The 20,424-nt window shown below is 53.3% G+C and overlaps 1 protein-coding gene across 6 annotated transcripts in view; it reads right to left on the reverse strand.

The window, feature by feature from the left end:
* Positions 1-20,424, reverse strand: part of GRK5 (G protein-coupled receptor kinase 5) — a 224,904-nt gene that overhangs the window by 118,285 nt on the left and 86,195 nt on the right. For all 6 annotated transcript variants that reach the window (XM_033842014.2, XM_033842012.2, XM_033842013.2 and 3 more), the window contains one exon: positions 2,262-2,357. In XM_033842014.2, coding sequence (XP_033697905.1) covers positions 2,262-2,357 — 96 coding nt within the window. The remainder of the gene's footprint in view (positions 1-2,261; positions 2,358-20,424) is intronic.

Consider the following 20,424-nt stretch of genomic DNA (forward strand, 5'->3'; position numbering starts at 1 on the left):
CCTGGCCAGGAGCTAATTTTAATTCTCTGAGGAGGTGGCCTTCAGAGCTGGCTGGGTCCTGAGGACCATTCCAGACACCACCACCTGCAGGCAGTTAACCCAAGGCAGAGAAGCAAATGGGCTCCACCTGCCGGGCCCCTCCCAGGTGATACTGGCCCTCACGCAGTTACCCTGCCTCTCTACACAGCTCCCCACTTTGGAGGGTCCTTTCCTCCTATTTCAAGTTCTCTCTTCCAAATCAACACCTCAGAAGGGTCTCTGGGATCAGCCCTATGGCTCCGAGGTTGAGTGGGAGCCATTCCTGGGCCTGTTGAGAAAAAGCTGGGCTCAGCATCCAGGAGAGGCATGTGGTAGCTGGTGAACGTGCTCGCCCTGGACCAAGAGGATGGAGAAGAGGGTCTGGTTCCCCAGGGGTGTGCGGAGACCATGGCATCTGAGCTTCCCACCCCTCCCCACCCCTAGGCCCTACTCTCTCCAGGCCTAAAGAACCAGATGGCCCCGGGAGGGTGGCGGCAGATTCCAGGGACTCTCCTTCCTCTCCCCTCTCTGAAGGCTACTTGTGAGTCGTCAGTGGCAAAACCCTCCCCGACATCCTCCCAGCCCCAGAAGAAGAGCCCATCTTCTCTCCCCCCGCTGCCCCACGTACCTCCAGATCAAGGGCAAACTCGGGCACCCCCAACACAAGAGCGGCCCAGCAGAGTGGGAGCTGCTGTGCATTCCAGGAAGAAAGTCAAGTGCTAAGGGGAGTGGTCCCGGGCTCCAGCGAAGCCCTTCACACACCTGGTCTCACCGGACTGGGTTCACGAGCACTATTTTCAGCTGAGGAAACTGAGGCTCAGCAAGATTAAGTAGCTTGTCAGGTGGCTGGAGAGCGGGTGGTGTTTGAACCCAAGTCGGCCTGGACCCAGAGGCCCTGATCTCTTAGGCCACCTGCACTCTCAGCCCCAAGAACACCGTGGGGACTCCGACCTGAGGTTTTAAGGACGGAAGGTGGGTCTGAGGTCATTTCCCCACCACTCAGCACCCTACTTCTTCCCTGGTCACATCTGCCTTTGTGGGATGCACGTGGCTCCCTTCCACTTCATAAACACCAATTAAGGGAGCTCCTCCTCCGTGCTGGGCATGTGGGGCGCACAGAGGGAACAGGTCACCTGCTGTCACAGCACAACGGAAGGATCTGGAGGGGGGCGCCCGGCGAGAGGACTGAGCAGGCCTGGGACGGCATGTGAGTCCCACCTGGCCTGGGGAGCTGGCGGAGGCCAGGCCACGCAGAGAAGCCATTCAGAAAAGCTAAACGGCCACGAGTGGCCTCACGTCCCACAGCAGGCGCAGGGCAGTTCACCCAGTGCCCCGGGCAGAAGTCTCAAGAGCAGCTGGGCCTGCGGAGTTCTGGGTAACAGCATCATCTATACGCGCGCTCAAAGGATCTGAGTGTAATAAACACAGCATGGCGCATCTGTGACCTCTAGCAGTCAGGAGCAGATAAGACGCCTTCATGCAGCAAGCGGGAGTGCCCCGCCCTGGGCACAGAGGGGAGAAGGGCCAGGGCTCCCACCAGCACAGAGAGTCCTCATCCAGCCCCCCAGCCTCCTCACCACAGCCGTGTTCGGAGCGGGGCCGGGGACAGACCCTCCTTGTGCATTTGGCTGTGCCAGCCCCTAGGGAGACAAGCGCCCTCTGCTCTTGGAGCTGCCTGGCCGTGTGGGCGCTAAATAAAGAGGACAGGGCTGTGCACTGAGCAGGGCAGCTCCTCGGTGAGAACCCACATCCCTGGCAGCAGGGAAGGGGAGCCCAGAGGCTCACCACCCCGCCTCAGCTCCCAAAGCCTGGGGCTGCTTCCTGAGGGCAGGACCCACGGGCCCCAGGAAGGAAAGGCGGAAAGCTGCGGGGGTGGGGGGGGGGGCGGGGGCGCTCAGGGCCAGGTGTGGCCCACCTCCACCACCCTCCCACAAGCTGTGCAACTTTGGTCCAATTACAGAATCTCTCTGTGCCTTGGTTTCCCCAGCTGAAAAGTGGAGTAAAATAACAGCCTCAAAGGGTAACGGGGAGATAATCCTGCCCAGCACACACCAAATACTCGACGAATGTTGGTTGCATCTTTATATCAATTAGCAAAGGCATCAGCTTGGAGCGCCTACCTGGCATCACTTTACTGCATTAATCGATTTGTACCTGACTCACCGTTCAGACGGTTCCGGTTAATGGGCCGCTTGCTCCCCTCTCCGTCCCTCCCCGTGCCCCCTCGAGGCAGGAGAGCTTACCTATGGTCCTTCGGAGGTCTTCACACTGGCTAATGTGAGGGAACTTCAGGATTTCCTTCCACTTCTTGCTTTTCCCCTTGCGCTTTCCTCCGCCCCCTGCAGAGATGGGGGAGAAAGATGGGGAGCTGATGCTGGTGTTGTCCAAGGCTCCAGAGCCTGTGTCCCAGCCCAGTGAGCCTGTGCACGGCTTCCTGGCTGGGAGACAGGGACACGCCCCCTCCCCAGTCGGCATCAAGCCTATGTGTTCTTCCCGCAGGCTCGCCCGGGCCTGGGCCCCCGCCACCACCAGCAGCAGCGGTCCCTCCCATCCTCCACGCCTGCACCCACACCGGGCACCCTGTTCTTCCTCGGCGTCTCCCACGGCTGTGCAGCCCTGCCGGGTGCCTGGTGTTCGCCCCAGACTCGACCACAACCTTCCGATGGCAGGGGCCAGGCCTGTCGGCCTGGGAAATCCTGGTGAAATGGATTCACAAGCGGGTGGACTGCAGCCCCCTCACCACCTCATTTTACCCCTTGTTTCCCGGGGAGAGTCCCCATCCCCAGCTGGAGGCCAGGTGTCGGGGACAAGGACTTCAACTCCCACCTGTCCTGGGTAGCCCCTTCTTCTCCCGCCTCACGAACCCCAGGGTCTCAGGGGATGCATTTCTCAAAACTGGGAGGACTCCTGAAGGACCCCCGTCAGGCCTTGCATCCTGCCCAGTGTGCACACGTAATGAACACGCACACGCTAGGGACACACACATGCAATGGATATGCACACATGATAGACATACAAACACAATGAACACACATGTAACAAACACAATGAACACGTACATGCAATGAACACACGGAGCTACCTAAGGCGCACACACAGGTGTTCCCATCAGCCCTGCCACACCTTATCCGTGGACAGATGTCAGAACGCTCAGGTGTGCAAACGGCAAGGGGGGGCCGACTCCAGCCTACGTGTCCCTGAGCCCACCACCATTTGGAACTTGGACCTGGAGGCACCTCTGTGTCACGTGGCCAGGACCGCGCCAAGAACCTGAGATGCCATCGTCTGCCCACTGCCCCCAGAGTGGCCCTTAAATTCCACTGGTCAGTGACTCACCAAAGATCACATAGTCCTTTAGGTCCCTCAGCGTCTCAGAATTTTAAGGGCTTCTTATCCCCCTTCACGTGATCACCACCTCAAATACCCACGAAGTTTGGGGCCAGTTAAAGAGACGCCAGATCTTGGCCAGGCCCTCAGCACCCCGGGATGCTCCCCCCAGCCTCTGACCCCCAGAGAGGGTCTGGGCAGGGCAAGGCCCCTTTCTTCAGCCAGCCAACCCAGGGACACCCGGAGGAGCTCGGATTTGGGCCCGCCCCTGGTCCAGCGTATGCCGGCGCTGCCACAGAGCTGATCTCATAAAGGGAGATTCCCAGCTCATCCAACTGCCCTGCAAAGCTGAGGCCACCTTCCTGAACAGCAAGTGGGTGGGCTTCTGAGGATGGGCCCAGGACCCCCACCCGGGGGGCCAGGAAGGAGGGGAGGGAGCTGACGGCAGAGGCCCAGGACACGGTCCATTTCCCAGCTCTCTGCTCGTTCTGTCTTCAGCCCAGCCAACCAGCCCCAGCCCCCTCTGCTCAAGCCTCCACAAAGGTCAAAGGCCCCAGCTTCCAAGGAACAAAACAAATGTGTATGGGGCTCACGTTGTAGCCAGACACTGTTTGAACATTATCTTACTTAATCCTCAGAATGACTTGTGGAGGAGGAAATCACTGGGCATATCACAGATGTAGAAACAGACGTCCGACGTTGCGTAACTCACCAGTGGATGGCCTGTCCGACTCCACTGTGCTCTTTGCTCCAGCGGCACCAACACACCATCACACGTCCACACACACCTCACAGCCCTTCTGCTGCCCTGCCCTGGTCCCCGCTCTAACTCTCCCAGGCATAACTATTACCATTGCCACTTGACAGACAAGGAAACTGAGGCACAGGGAAGAAAGAAGCAAGTCACCTATAGCCTCACAGCTCACAAATGGCAGGGCCAAGACCCCAGCCTGAGCAGAATCCAGACCCTATAGGCATTCACGCTCACCCTTCTGTCTATAAAGCTCCCTTTCGGGAGCACCGAAAGCAAAGGAAGCTCCCAGGTATCAAAGAGGAAGCTGGCATCGGACCTCGGAAGTGATACGGCGTCCGGTAGGAGGAAACAGAACTCAAATCTCTCCAGCTGAGGCCCAAGCCACCGGGAAGAGACGCCACCCCAGGCCCGAGGCCTGAAGAGCTGCTCTGTTGGACCCACGTGTGGCTTGTTGGTTTGTTTGCCTGTTCATTGAACCCGGTGTCAAGATTTAAACATGGAGATGTTACATATGAATCCAGATTTGGGACTTCTCTTCCTGCATTTCTCTTCCAGGATGAGCTGGAGCTGGGCGGCGGCTGCCCTTGTGGACAGGACAGTGGCCTCCAGTCGGCAGCTGGCCCGGCCCCTGTAAAGGTTAGTTACGTGCATCCCCCGGGGAAGAGCCGCCGTCTCGAGAAATCAGCCAAGTCCGATGCTCCCATCCCCATCAGCTCCGGCTCTGAGGCTTAAGAGGGCCATTAGAACTCATCCAACCATAAACAAGACCAAAAGACAACCCTCAGAATGGGAGAAAATATTTGCAAATGAAGCAACTGACAAAGGATTAATTTCCAAAATTTACAAGCAGCTCATGCAGCTCAATAACAAAAAAACAAACAACCCAATCCAAAAATGGGCAGAAGACCTAAATAGACATTTCTCCAAAGAAGATATACAGACTGCCAACAAACACTTGAAAGAATGCTCAACATCATTAATCATTAGAGAAATGCAAATCAAAACTACAATGAGATATCATCTCACACCAGTCAGAATGGCCATCATCAAAAAATCTAGAAACAATAAATGCTGGAGAGGGTGTGGAGAAAAGGGAACTCTCCTGCACTGCTGGTGGGAAGGTGAATTGGTACAGCCACTATGGAGAACAGTATGGAGGTTCCTTAAAAAACTACAAATAGAACTACCGTATGACCCAGCAATCCCACTACTGGGCATATACCCTGAGAAAACCATAATTCAAAAAGAGTCATGTACCAAAATGTTCATTGCAGCTCTATTTACAATAGCCCGGAGATGGAAACAACCTAAGTGCCCATCATCGGATGAATGGATAAAGAAGATGTGGCACATATATACAATGGAATATTACTCAGCCATAAAAAGAAACGGAATTGAGCTATTTGTAATGAGGTGGATAGACCTAGAGTCTGTCATACAGGGTGAAGTAAGTCAGAAAGAGAAAGACAAATACCATATGCTAACACATATATATGGAATTTAAGAAAAAAAAAATGTCATGAAGAACCTAGGGGTAAGACAGGAATAAAGACACAGACCTACTGGAGAATGGACGTGAGGATATGGGGAGGGGGAAGGGTGAGCTGTGACAAAGCGAGAGAGAGTCATGGACATATATACACTACCAAACGTAAGGTAGATAGCTAGTGGGAAGCAGCCGCATAGCACAGGGATATCAGCTCAGTGCTTTGTGACTGCCTGGAGGGGTGGGATAGGGAGGGTGGGAGGGAGGGAGACACAAGAGGGAAGAGATATGGGAACATATGTATATGTATAACTGATTCACTTTGTTATAAAGCAGAAACTAACACACCATTGTAAAGCAATTATACCCCAATAAAGATGTTAAAAAAAAAGAAAAGAAAAAAAAGAACTCATCCAGTCTGCACCCCCTGTGCCCCCATTGATTCCCACACTATTTGTTCCCAGATCTGGCTGGGATTAAGCACTTTTGTGTGTGTGGTAAAATATGCATAACAGAAAATGTACCATTTTAACCATCTGTAGGTGTGCAATTCAGTGGCATTAAGCACATTCACATTGTTGTGCAACCGTCACCACCGTCCATCTCCAGAACTCCATCAGCCCAAATGGAAACTCTGTACCCATCAAACACCAGCTTGCACTCCCTTCTACCCCTGGCAACCACCTTTCTACTTTCTGTCTCTCTGATTGGACTACTCTAGGGACCTCACGAGTGACATCATACAAGATGTGCTCTTTTGTGACTGGCTGGTTTCACTTAGCATGATGCCTTCCAGGTACATCCATGCTGTAGCAAGTGTCAGATTTCACTCCATTTTAAGGCTGAAGAATACTCCGTTGTGTGCATACAGCACATTTTGTTTAGTTATTTGTCTGTTGATGGATACTTGGGTTGTTTCCACCTTTTGGCTATCGTGAATACTGCTGCTCTGCATATCTGAGTCCCTGCTTTCAATTCTTTTGGGTATTTGCCTAGGAGCAGAATTGCTGGATCATATGGTAATTCTATGTTTCCCTTTTCTGAGGAACTGGTGAAGCCCTCTTGACAATACAGACTCCCAGGCTGCACCCCATCAGCCTGAGCCCCAGCTCTCTGTGATCGGAACCCAGGAGTCGGGCTACGTAAAAGGCTCCCCAGGCGATTCTTAGGTAGCCAGTCTATGGCAACAGGAGTCTATTTAAGACACACACACACACACACACACACACACTTTTTTATAGGTTAATTTATCCATTAAGAAAATTAACACCAAAACTTTAAAAATAAAGAAAATGAACAAAATTCATTAATTCATTAAACCAGTATGTGTAGAGCATCTAGTAAATGCCGAGCACTATGCAGGTGCTGGGGACGTGGGGACGGGCAAGACAGACGGGGTGTCACCCTCTCGGGGCTTCCTTCTTTGGGTGCCCGATCTAGTGAGGAAGACAAACATCAAAGGCTTGATTTCAGTGGTTCTCAACCCCTGGGCAATTTGTCCTCCAGGGGACATTCGGCAGTGTCTAGAGATATTTGGAGTTGTCACAACTGGATGAGGGTGCTACCAGCATCTAGCAGGTAGAGGCCAGAGATACAGTTAAACCTTGCCTAATGAGCAGGACAGCACCCCACAACAGAGAACAATGTGCTCAAAGTGTCAATAGTGCTGAAACGGAGAAATGCTGCTTTATTTAATGACCATTATGACCAACACTCAGAAGGAGTGCGAGGTTTAGGAGAGACTCGCTAGTAATGGGGCCACAGTGGTGGTAGTAGGGAGGTGGCAAAGGTGAGTCAAGGCTGGAGGATGTGACCCAGAGGCTGGAGTAATGAAGGGCCGGTGGGTACCACACAGCCACCTGGGGCTTCCTTCGTCCTTCTCCTCACTTCCTCATCCCCCAGAACAGGGCAGGGACTATGGCAGGCAAATCAATGCTCCTCCAAAGTATCCCTTAATCCCTGGCACCTGTGAATATGTTAGGTTATGTGGCAAAGGAAATTAAGGTTGCAGACTGAATTAAGGATAATGACAGGGACATTATCCTGGATGATTTGGGGGGACCCGATGTAACCAGAGTCCTTAATTTGGGAAGCAAAGGTGGGAGAGTCAGCTCAGAGTGATGTGATGTGCGAAAGACTAGACCAGCTGTTGCTGGCTTTGAAGAAGGAAGGGGCCACGAGCCAAGGAGTGCAGGCGACCGCTAGAAGCTAGACAAGCAAGAACACAGATTCTCGCCTAGAGCCCCCAGAAAGGAAAGAGCCCTGCCAACACCCTAGTTTTAACCCAGTGAGACCCAGGTCAGACTTCTGACCTCCAGAATTGACCCCTCTGCCTGTTGAAGTCCTGCTCTTTCTTCAAGCCCCCAACCTTATGCCCCTTCCAGGGCTGCCCTTGAGAGGCAGATCCCTTGTCTGCCCACAGCCCTCTCCCAGCTCAGCCCAGACCTGCTCCATATCCTTCCAGAGGGTGGGGCAGCTAACACAACTGGCCTGGACAATTGCAAGCTTTTGTTAAGTTATGCTGACTGACTGGTTAAGTGAATATTTGCTTAGCACTGAACTAGATGCTACACGCTTGGTCCTCAATAAGGCAGTTACTAGCCCCATTTCACAGATGAGAAACCTGAGGCTCAGGGAGAGGAATTAATGGGGCCAATGGATGAACCACACACGCCAACAGGAGCATGTATCTTCTCCAACCCACACTGACTGGCAGCCACTTCCCGTCTTGAGCATCCTTGGGCTTTATTCTCTTTACCAACCAGCCTACGGTTGCTCACAGTTTACCTTCCACAGGCTAAAAATGAGACGGCCAAGAGGACAGAGTGCCTACCTTCGTGGACGTCCAGCTCATTCCACGCTTAAAAGGGCAGAGCTGAGTGAGACCACTGGGGGTGTGGCTAGGCAGGTGGGGGCTGCATGGAGGAAGGGCGCCCCAGCCAGGGAGGGGATGCCAGCAACACAGGCTGGGAGCCAGACAGGAGGGCTCCTATCAGAGGTGAGAAGAGACCAAGATGTCAGGCTTGTGGACATGGGCTGAACTCTACCCACTCATGGCTCTGGGGAAGGCACCAAAGGACCAGGGCAGCAAGTCTCTCTCCTGGGTGGGCAAGAGTCCAAGCAAAACCTGGAGAAAGGTGGGCGACAGGAAGATGCAGCCTCCAGAGAGGAAGTTGCTTACCAAATCACTTCTGCTTTCTCCAGCCCCCAGGGTCTCCCTTGGCTGCCAGCAATGGCCTCGTGCAGGTACACCCCAGATGGGCCGAGGGAAGTGTGATAAGGGGGTGGCAGGGCAGGAGGAGGGAGAGTGGCCAGCAGGAGGGCAAGTCCTAGCAGGGATGGAGCGCAGGACTTGGGGGAAAAAGCAAAGTAATAAAGAGCTACTGTGTCTTAAGCACGGGCCAAGTGCTCATAACAGGGTGAGCTGCTGAGAAACGAGCTGGCATTTCTTTTCCTCCTGTGGATGCGCCCAGGGAAGAATGAAAAGATCAGGCCAGAAAACTGCCATGAGAAAACTGTCACTGTGGGGGAAGAAACTGGCTGTTATTCTTGTTGCTTTTACTGTTTTCCAGGGAGGTGTTCATGCTTTGCAGGCTGAGGACTGAAATGAGAACAACAGGGAGACAGTACGGTGGGGAGGCCTTTGCCCCTGCTGGATCCCAGGGACAAGGGGCTCTGAGCTGTGAGGGACCCGGGACCAGCCTGACACAGGGGAGTGGAAAAGCGCAGAGACCTCTCCTCCAAAGGACACTGACAAAATCGGCAACAGCAGTGACCCCGATGGTGTGAGGTCTTATTTGCTGGATTCCTTTGAGCCCTGGGGCTTCTCGTGCCATCCATGGAAGGGAGTGGGACAGACCTTTGCAAAACAATTGACCTTGAACTTCTCATCAATCTTACAGTATATCTGATTTGGAAGTTAGAGAAATGTGGCATTTCCTGTACTACCAGAGTCAGGGAGCTGTTTGTTAAGACGCCCTCTCATCTAATCCTCACATCAACCACACAAGGTAGGTCCTCTTACTGGACCCATTTGACAGGTGAGGAAATAGAGTCTCAGAAAGGCAAGAACCTTGGCTCAAATCACTCAAGCGGTTTGTGTCACACACCCAGGCATCCTGACTCCTACTCTAATGTTCTCTTCCTCCCTGGTCAGAGAAAGGTTCCTTGGGGGAAGCTGAGAAAGGCTCTCTGCATTTGTTGGAAAGACTTTCCTTCACACCCTTGAATCAGTGGTTCCCAATGTGGTCCTTGGACCAGTTGCACCAGCATCACTGGGGAATTTGTCAGAAATGCAAAATCTTGGGCCCCACCTTAGATCTACTGAGTCAGAAACTCTGGGAGGGGGCTCAGTGGTCCGTTTTAATGAGCCTTCCAGGTTGATTCTGATGCACAGTCAAGTTTGAGAAAGCCCTTGAGCATCATGTGGGAAACGGGACAACGATAGGACCACTCTTTCTGGAAATTTCTCTCTCTGACTTATTTCTGCCCTGCCTACTTCTTTTCTAGATCTGAAAAAATTCACAGCAGTTTGGACCAATTTGGTGATCCTGGGGTCTGACTCTGACAAGAATCCCGGTCCCTGTCCCCATAAAACCACTTACCCGGCCACTCGCCGGTGTAGGAAGGCAAACTGGATGTGGACCCAACTGTTTCCAGAAATCCAGAGGGAGACACTGGAGAGAAGCTCACCAGTGGCCATGGGGGAACAGGTTGGTGAGATGGCCTCAGGGGCCCACCACACCCGGCACCAGGCCCAGGTCTGGCTCCCTACGGAGCAGGCGGGACCCACCTCAAACCCCACCCGAATCATCAGTGCACACACCCTATACTTCCTGGGTACCTCTTCCCATTCTGACCTCTTCCCTTTGGACCTTTATTGTTCTCTGGAACCCAGAGAGAAGAGCATCATCCCTGGAGATAGGCACACTGGGATCCGGAGAGCACCTGATTCGTTTTGTGGGCCCTGAGGAAGTGGAAGCCGGTCTTCCCATGGACCACATCCTCCAGGACAAACTTGTCAACTCACACTGGAAAACTGTGTTGGTGAGTGCGGTTCTAACCAAGGTGAGCAGGAAGAGAGAATCATTTAAGCTGACCCACAAAGACAGGGATTATTACCAGGATCACTGGAGCCTCTAGGAATCCAAGGAGAGGCAGCCAAGAGCAGCTGGGTTTGTGGGAACAGGAAGGCTGTGGAGACACAGAGAACCCGGGGCTGGGGTGTCTCTGCCTCTCACTCCGCCATGTGCCTCTCTGCAGACCATGCCAGGCTTACTCACCTCTTTGCATGGAACCCAATTGGCTGTTGTTGTATAACGAAGAAACTGACTTTGTCCCTGGTTCCTGGTAGGTGATCTCCCAGTCCTGGGAATTTTCCGAGTGATGGGGGTGTGGGTTTTATTCGTGGTGGGCCCCCGGAACCACACCCGAGCTCATGCTAAGGAGACGACTCAAGCTGGGGCTGGCCATGCCAGAATGACCAACCGTGGGCTTAGAGAGTTGGGGCTTTGAGCCAAATGGTGGTACCCAAACTTCGGGGAGGGGAAGGGGGCTGGAGACTGGGTTCAAACGCGTGGCTAATGTTTCAATCAATCACGCCTAAGTAATGAAAAGTCCAATAAAAACTCTGGGCACCGGGCTTGGGTGCACTTCCTGGTTGGTGATCATACACTGGTGCCGGGATGGTGACGTGTCCCTAGCAGACCTTGCCCTATGCATCTCCCACTTTCGCTGGTTCAGATTTGTATCCTTTCGCTCTGATAAAACTGTAAATATAGCGCTCTCCTGAGCTCTGTGAGTCGTCCTAGTGAATCATCAAACCTGAGAGGGGTTGGGGGAATCCCCAAATTTTTAGCCAGTTAGTCAGAAGTATGTGTGGCCTGGGGACTCTCAAACTGGCGGCTGTGGTCTGAAGTGAGGGTGGTCTTGTGGGGACTGCACTTCCTCTGCGGAGTCTTTGCTCACTCAGGGTAGTCAGTCTCAGAATGGCGTTGCAGCCGGCAGGCCCCAAAGCCCCCTCCCTGCCCATCTGCCAGAATCCTGAGCCTAGAGTCCCAAGGAGCAAATCTGATTGGCCAGCTCACCTTTTCTCTCCAGGCACGCCACATGTCGTGGGCCAGCCTAGGCTCTGAAATTACCCAATCAGCTCTGGCCCTTGTGGATGGGGCGAGACGGAGGGGCTGAGCGAGCTTTGCCCGTTCAGTGCAGAGGCCCCCAGGTGGTGCCAGATGTAACTAGAGGCAGCACAGGCGAAACCACAGAAACAGCTGCCCTCTCTTCCAAAACGGTTTAGGGCACTGCTGGTTAAAGGCACAAGGACACAGGATGGAGGGGGGCCCGGGCCACAGGGGCCCCAGGATTCCCAGCAGGGCCTCTTCCTCCTGTCACCTCAGAGCCCCTTCCTCGGAATGGCTTGTGGGTCACCAAGCTTCCAGGAGGCTGGGAAAGGTCATGTTAATGCCAGGGACCAAATCTGTTAGAATTTCAAATTGTGTTGTAAAGCAGGTCTTTCGACCACGCGTCTGGGGGCTGGGCGGTGAGAACCATGAAAACTGGAGGAGCTGCTCTCAGCGCATTTGGATCAAGGTCTGGGAGGGTCTCAAGCATCCTGGTGACGGACTGTACATGGGAAGGATCTCTCTCTGTGTTCCCAGCCACAGAAGCTGATGACTCAGCCACTCCAGCCGGTCAAGTGGAAGGCACTATGACAATTTTGCCTGTGACATCTGTGGAGCTAAAGAGTCTGTTCAATTCCTTTCTAACCAGGTGAGTTTTCAGGACTCAGTTTCCACAGCACTGCCAGCAGGGTTGGTTTTCCAGAAAATATCGCCACGGGGAGGCCGTGGGTGTTCTCAAAGGCCACAGGCAATGCGGAGGAGGCCAGTTTTCCTGGTGGGGTAGGTGGACCCTGTGTCTGCTTGTTTCTATGCTCGCCCTCCCTGCCACCAATATTTCTGTCCCATCCACCTGGGCTCTGTCCCCTTTGCCATTGCCAGAGTGGCACCCGCAGCTGAAGCTGAAGAGGAGGGTGTATCTCACTGGTTCAGAGTCTCTTTTCATACAGCCCCAAACAAGGCAAGATCCCAATTATAGGGCCATTCGGGACTGCGTCACTGAGTGACTCAAGCCTTTTCAAAAGGGACATGACTCCAGCCAAATGTACTTGAGGTGACCTCAGCCTGCAGGGGACTTTCTCCAACCCAATGCACTTGGCAACCACTGTGAAAGGGAGACGGGCCCACCCCTCTGGCCTCAGTTTCCTCACCTGGGATGGGAGGGGGAGGAGGGGGCGGGGGAGGGTGATGCCAGGTCATGGCAGCAGAACCCTTTTTTTTCAAAAGAGTGTTTCTTTAAGATCGCATTAGTACAGATGAGAAGGGAGCTGATCGGGTGCGTGGGGCAAGGGGGATGGAGCTTGCAAACCCAGGGCCAGGGGCCTCGTTCTATTTTTGTAGGTCTCACTTTCTAGAACTATCCAGTACCCACAGGGTCTCTGCCTCAGGACACCCTCTTCTGTGACGTTTCCTGGACGCCCCCTGCATCTAGTTGATTCCCCCCTCCATCCTCCCCTGTCCTCCACTCCTCCGTTACCCCACCGTCCCAAAGCGCTGGAGCTGGGAGGTCAGGATCTGGTGGCGACAAGTGGAGACGCCCCCAGAACTACCCGCTGATGGAAACGTCTGGAAGAAAACACAACACGAGGGGCTACCAAAGGCACCTCTGGCCCAGAATCTCCTGTGATGGGAGCTGTGCCATTTAAGCGGGGCAGCCGAGTCCACGGCTCCTCGGGGCAGGAAGCATCCGGCAGCCCTGGTGTCTTCAAGTGTGTCCAGCGCCATCCTAGCTGGCAAAGGACCCCAGGAGTGGGCAAGAGAGGGAGGAGGGCAGGGCTCGGGGCACAGAGCCTCTTCCCACCCAGAGGGGCTTGCTACCTTCACACCACCACCACCTGAATTCATCAGAATCCAGGATGAAGCCCTGGGCTCCAATCAGAAGGCTGACACTGGTGCAGGCGCAGCCAGGCCGGGGAGCACCTGCCCACACTCAGCGAAGCAAGGAGGACGGGACAAGACCGGAGGCCTTTCCGGGGCCTGTCTACCCGCCTGGGAGCTGAACTCCGCGGCTTAGTTGGGGCTTCCGTTGTTCACAGGGACCCCACCAGGAGGGTGGGCAAAAACCACGGTGGGCAAACAGAAGCAGTGCATTCCCACACCCCAGGCCTCAAGGCCGGCTGCACCCTCCATGGGACCAGACATGGGGAGGCAAAGACACACAGGGATCCTGACCACGGAACGTTTTGTGGTGCCACAGCTGTCAGCTACCAGAACCTAAAACCTCCAGGATGTTCTTCAAAGGAAGCGCGGTACTGAAGCGGCGAGAGGTGGGGGGGGGGGGGGGGAGCAGCACGGGCCGTGTGCGGCCTGCAGGCAGGTCCCAGCACCTCCAGGCCCCACCCCATGGCCACGCCGCAGCCGGGTTTCCAGGGCAGAAAAGCCTCAGCCACAACCAGAAGGATCCCACAACCTCAATTAGGGAAACCCAAACCAACACCAGGCCTGGTAACTGGTTGCCATGGGGCTGGGGGGACGCGGCCCCTCCCCATCACACGGAGCCTGAGAGAGGGGAGGCCTCCGGTGTGGCTTTGCGGTGGGAGTGGGAGGGCAGGGGGGCCCGGGGACGGCCCCTCCCAGGAAACCCTTGCTGCCAGGGGCAGCACTGAGACTGGGCCACCTTGACCGGAGGCTGCTGCCCTTGTGCTGGCTGCGCTGCTTACCAGGGCTTCTCACGCCCACGGCCTCCGGCCTCTTCACTGGAGTATGATAAGTGGCTGTCACAGCATGTTATCTGAGCCCCGCCACACACAGGGTCTTCCCCAGTCACTCAGTGTTCTCTCTTGCGAAGGAAGATGCTGCCACCCAATCTGCACCGCTGCGATAAGAGTTAGAGTCAAGTGTGCACGTGCCCAGCACACAGTAGGGGCTCACTGGATGTAGCCATTATCAACACCACCACCATCATCACCACTGCCACCCCATCACCACCATCCCCACCCCCCCAACCTCACCATCAACATCACTGCCACCCCCGCATCGTCCCCACCACCACCCCCATCCCCACCCCCATCGCCGCCGTCAACATCATCCCCGCTACCACGATCACCCTCACCACCACCACCACCATCCCCATCCCTACCAACACCACTACCACCATCATCATCACCCGTCACCACCACCACCATCACGACTTCTGTAAATGAGATAACTGAGGACACAGAGCTGGCGAGGGACAGACAGCAGGTCTAAAGCCCAGGTGTTAGGACTCCCAAGTTCAGCCATCTCTCCACCCTATCACTGCCCCCACGCAACACACACACACACACACACACACACACACACACTTCCCCATCGGCATGATGTCAGCCTCTGTCCTGACATTTACCAGAGGTGCCACAGGAAAGCCATGCAGGAGGGTTACCTGATTTGGTGCCCGTGACTTCTCTGACCTCACCTGCTTCTACTCCTTCCTTCCCTCACTCCAGCCATCCTCTCCTCTTGCTCCTCACATACCCCATGGACCTTCCCACCTGAGGACCTATGTATGCTCTACCTCAGGAGTCAGGAACTTTTTCTGTAAAGACCCAGGTGAAGTCCCTGAGTCACAGACAACATAATACGTAAACAAATGAACATGGCTTTATTCCGATAAAACTTTATTACAAAAACAGACAGCAGGCTGTTGGCCCGGGGGTCACAGTTCACCTGAGTTCATCTGTTCCTGCTACTCCCTCTGCCCGGAGCCTTCCTCTTTCTCCCTGGGAGAAAACATCCCAAGTGTTAACACCTTCCCCTCCTTTAGCCTTTTGCACAAATATCACTCTCTCCATGAAGCTGACCCTGCCCACCTTTTTTTCCCTAATAAATATTTTTTCCCTAATAAATGAAATTGATACTTTAAAGGGAACAATTCAGTGGCATTTAGGACATTCACGACGCTGTGCTACCTCCACCGCTGCCTAGTTCCAGAGCATTTCCACGCCTCCAAGGCAACACCTGCTGCTCACCTGTTCTAACACTACAGGCTGTACCCACCCACTGCCTGCCTCTCCGGATCCCTCTACCCTTCTTTTACTTTGCAGGTTTAATTTCGACTGCACATATCACTTTGTAACATTCCACGTGGCTTATTGCCTGTGTCCACCCCTCCTTCCATTAGAATGCAGGCTTCACAAGGGCAGGGATCTTGGTTTTGTTCCCTGCTGTCTCCCAAACACCCAGAACAGTGCTTGGCACATAGTAAATGCTCAGTAACTCGTTGACAAATAGACTGATAAACAGATGGAGAGGCAGGACCACAAGGGAAGAGATGGTTTCCAAATGAACTTTATTATTTTATTTTTTATGTTTTGGCCGCACCACACCACACGGCATGCAGGATCTTAGTTCCCCGACCAGGGATCAAACCCATGCCCCCTGCGGTGGAAGCTCGGAGTCTTAACTGCTGGACCACCAGGAAAGTCCCCCAAATGGACTTTAAAACAATAAAAGAGCCCTTTCTCCTAGGGCAGCATGGAAAGAGAGGGGGCTCTATCAGACGAGCAGCGTTGGACTTCTGAGTCCTCTGTCCACCAGCTGAGTGACCACAGGACACCTTCCCAATCTCTCTGAGCCACAGTTTCCTAACAGGTGTAATAACCAAATGCCCTTTGTCAGGGTCAGATAGAGAGTGTGCTTAGCACAGCGCACCGGGCGGGCGCGAACACGATTTTAAGCCGTCCAGCTTCCCATCTCGGTTCCCCAAGCATCCCCTCCCCGTGGCTTTCCCCGTTCCCCCCTCCTCCTCTCTGTCTCTTCACGAGTTGAGTGAACATTTCCTTCAGGAGAAAACAGATGCCCCTGTCCTCTTGCAAACACTAATGACCTTCTTTAAAATGTCCTTTCCAAGGAAAATCATTTCCCAAATGTACTTTCAGGCTTACTATGCTTTTGCCCACACTGGTTTTCACAGTTGAGAAAGTCTGGCCACAAAAATTAACTTCTCACTGCAAAAGTAATCCCATTCTCTCAGCAAAGCCCAAATTTGGTCACTTTTGTCTTCACTATGTTTCCTATAGGTTAAAGAAAAGAAAGTGTGGGGGGGGGGATTGGGGAGTGGGAGGGAGGTGAGCTGACCCCTGAGAAAAGCCACTGGCATTGAAAGTTGGCCCCTGCAGCACAATTGTGGCTATTTTGTTAGAGAAATAAACAGGACTGTTTGCTCATGAAGAAATGCCTCAATTTTTCAGAAGATACTCATAAAAATACTTGCATTTTCCTGTGAGTAATAATTACTTCTGCTGTCCCCAGAATTTCTGCATCATCTACTTAAAAGAAGCTGAACAGACTCTTTAGAAATCCTTCCCAATCAAATCCACCTAGCGACCTGGGTATGTTATGATGTAGCTATGACTGTGCACACAGAAAGGCTGGGAATCTGAGGTGTAAAGAGGCCAGGGCGAGCCAGGCCCCAGCCTGAGCGCTACAGCAACATAATTTCTGAGTCTCATGCTACCACAGCGAAGTGGATTTGTTTTTCAGATGCGGAAACAAGCCCAGAGAGGCCAAGAATCTGGCCCAGGGTCACACAGCCACTAAGTGGCTAAGCTGGAATTTGAACCTAAGAATGCCTGGTTCTTAATTCCTGGTCCTCGAGGCTGACATGGGATTAGTTCAAGGGACAGATGACAACTAGGCCCTGAGAAAGTTCCCCCCAAGTCTGAGGCTATGGAAGCCCCAGACCAGCACAGCACAGCAGCACCTATAGACAGAAGTTTGCAGTGCAGAGGTGAAGTCTCCCAAACTGGGGTCTAGAAGAGAGTTCTTGATCCCCACCTACCTTCCCCCAAGCATGCGCTTCTACCCCTCGGTAAATGGTACCACCATTCACCCAGCCACTTAGGCCAAAAGCCTAGTGTCATCCCTGATCTCACCCTCTTCATGGCCCCTGTGGTAAACAGCCTCCATGATGGCCCAGTGATTCTTGCCTCCTGGGATTCACAGCCTGTGCAGTCCCCTCCCACACTGAACCTGTGTAACCAAAGGGATGTGGTGGAAATGACAGTATGACTCCACGGCTAGGTCGTGAAAGTACTGTGGCCTCTGCCCTGCCCTCTCTTGGATCACTTGCTCTGAGGACACCTATGGAGAGGCCCACGTGGGGAAGAGCTGAGACCTCCGGGAAGCAGCCGGCATTGATTTGCCAAGCCATGTGCAGGAGCCACCCTGGAAGCGGGCCTTCCGGCCCCAGTCAAGCCTTCAGGTGATGGCAGCTCCGGCTAACATCATGACTGCAACCTGAGACCGTAAGCCAGCACCACCCAGCTAAGCCACTCCCCAATTCCTGACTCACAAAAACCATGAGTTAACAAATGTTGATTGTTGTTCTAAGCTGCTAAGTAACCTCTTACACAGCGACAGCTAACTAACAGTCTTTCACCTGCAACCATCCAGCAAGTCCTCCAGGTTCTCTTTCCAAATGACATTTTCACTCTGCCATCTCCCTGCCCCTCCAAAGTGGGCCACCGCCCTGATCCAGGCCACCATCACATTTCACAGGACGGCTGCAGCAGCCTCCTGACGCCTCCCTGCCTCCATCTGGTTCCCGTCCAATGCACCGTCCATCTTGCAGCCTGTGTCATTCTACAAAAGCAAACCACTTCCAGTCTCTCCAATGGCTCCCCATGGTCCTTGGGGTGAAACCTGAACCCTTCGCCGTGACCAAAAGGCCTGCAGGCTGAAGCCCACCTGCCTCCCCATCCTACCTCATCTCCTGGTTCACTCCGTGCCAGTCGCACTGGGCTGCCTTTGGTTTCCCAAATACACCAGTTCCTCCCCTCCCCCGCAACTCCGAGTCCGTGTGCCCGGCTGTTTCTTCTGCCTGAAACACGCTCCTCATGACTCTTTTCTTTGGTTTCCATCTGAGAGATCACCCCCTCCGAGAGGCCTTCGCTGATTCCCTTGTCTAGCAGATACTCCCCATCACGTCTTGTTTATTCCCCTTATAAACTGTAATGACCTTGAATTATTTTATTCATTTATCTTTTAGGCCTGCTTATCGTCACCCACCCACCCCACCCATTAGAAGGTTACTCCTCAAAAGCTGGCATCATGACTATACCTAGTGCCTGGCACCGAGCAGGTACACAATAAAATGTTCTTAAATGAATGAGTGAATGACTCCCCCGTCTTAATGTGACCCCAGGAAAAATCCCTGTCATTTCAGAGCTTGTAATTCCCAACAAGGAAACTATTAACTAACTTCCTGTGTGACCCTGGGGAGTCCCTTCCCCTCTCTGGGCCTCAGTTTCTTCAGATGAGGAGTTGGGCCCATGAGCTCTCAGGGCCCATGGGTCCTTGCAAAGGACCCAAGAGCAGTTAAGTCACACTCTGGGAAAGGTAAAAAGAACCCCATTTTTTGTGCTACTGGACTGGACCAGAGGGCCTCACCTTGGCTTCTACAGAGCCGGCACGTTGTCCTTAAAGCTCAAAATAGCATCTCTACAGGAAGAACTGCTTTCTTTAAGGACTGTCTAAATTCCTGACCCAGTAAAGCGCACAGGCTACTTCTACCATGAGCACAGGTACCTGAGGATGAACCAGAGCACCTGTGTTCTCTGCAGGGACCTGGGGAGAAGCCCACCACTCGCTGCCGCAGACCTTGGCCCTGACCTTGCGTGTTCAGCCCACAAAGATGTGCTGGGCATCTGGTGCAGACCCCACTGCAGGCGATCACTCACAGAGGATCAAAGACGGTGCCTGGAGAGGTGGAGCGTCCAGCTGCGGACTCACAGAGGCAGAGTCTGTGCTGGGGTCCCATGACCCTTTCCCTCCTAATTCCCATTACACAGCAGAGACAATGGGAGCAAGGCGGTTGGCCTTACAAAGTCTTTGTCTAAAATGCTTCTTTAGTTGTAAAATGGCCAAGCAGAGCTCTATTTGGCAGATCAGATTTCTACCCCTAGGAATTCAGAAACAAACTTGAATACAGAAAGGAGAGCCAGCTGCAAGTGAGTAGGACATGGTTGTTTTAATTTCCTGTTGATGCTATAACAAATTACCACACATTTAGTGGCTTTAAATAACATGAATTTATTATCTTACAGTTCTGGAAGTCAGAAGTCCGCAATCAGATTCACTGGGCTAAAACCAAGGTGTTGGCAGGGCTGATTCCTTCTGGAGGTTCTAGGGAAGAATCTGTTCCCATGCCTTTTCCAGCTCCCAGAGGCTGCCCGCATTCCCTGGCTCATGGTCCCTTCCTCCAGCTTCAAAGCCAGCAACCACTGGTTGAGTCTTTCTCAAGCTGCATCGCTCTGACCTCCTTTTCTGTAGTCAGATCTCCCTCTGCCTCCCTCTTACAAGGACCCCTGTGATGACATCGGGCCCACCAGGATAATCCAGGCAAACCTCCCCATCTCAAGATCCTTTAATTAGTGTAATTAAGCCAAAAAATCCCTTTACCAGGTGGGTAACTTATTCACAAGTTGCAGGGATTTGGATGTTGACATCTTTGGGGGCCCTTATTCAGTTTGCCACAGTGGTGATTAAGATGACACGTTCCAGGGTCGGACTGCCTGGGTTCACATCCCAGCTGTGTCCTTTATTAGCTGTGTGACAGACTCTGGGCAAGTACTCAACCTCTCTGAGCTTCAGCTGACTCTTTTCTGACCTCACAGACACAGGAGTCCTGAGTTGATGCATGTAAAGCACTTAGCACAGTGAAGAAAGCTCAATGAGAACGGGCTGTAATTACTCCCTCCTCTCCACCAGACTCAGAACTAATGGACGCCAGATCTGGGAGGGGC

This window comes from Tursiops truncatus, chromosome 16, assembly GCF_011762595.2.
Source record: "Tursiops truncatus isolate mTurTru1 chromosome 16, mTurTru1.mat.Y, whole genome shotgun sequence".
Taxonomy (NCBI): domain Eukaryota; kingdom Metazoa; phylum Chordata; class Mammalia; order Artiodactyla; family Delphinidae; genus Tursiops; species Tursiops truncatus.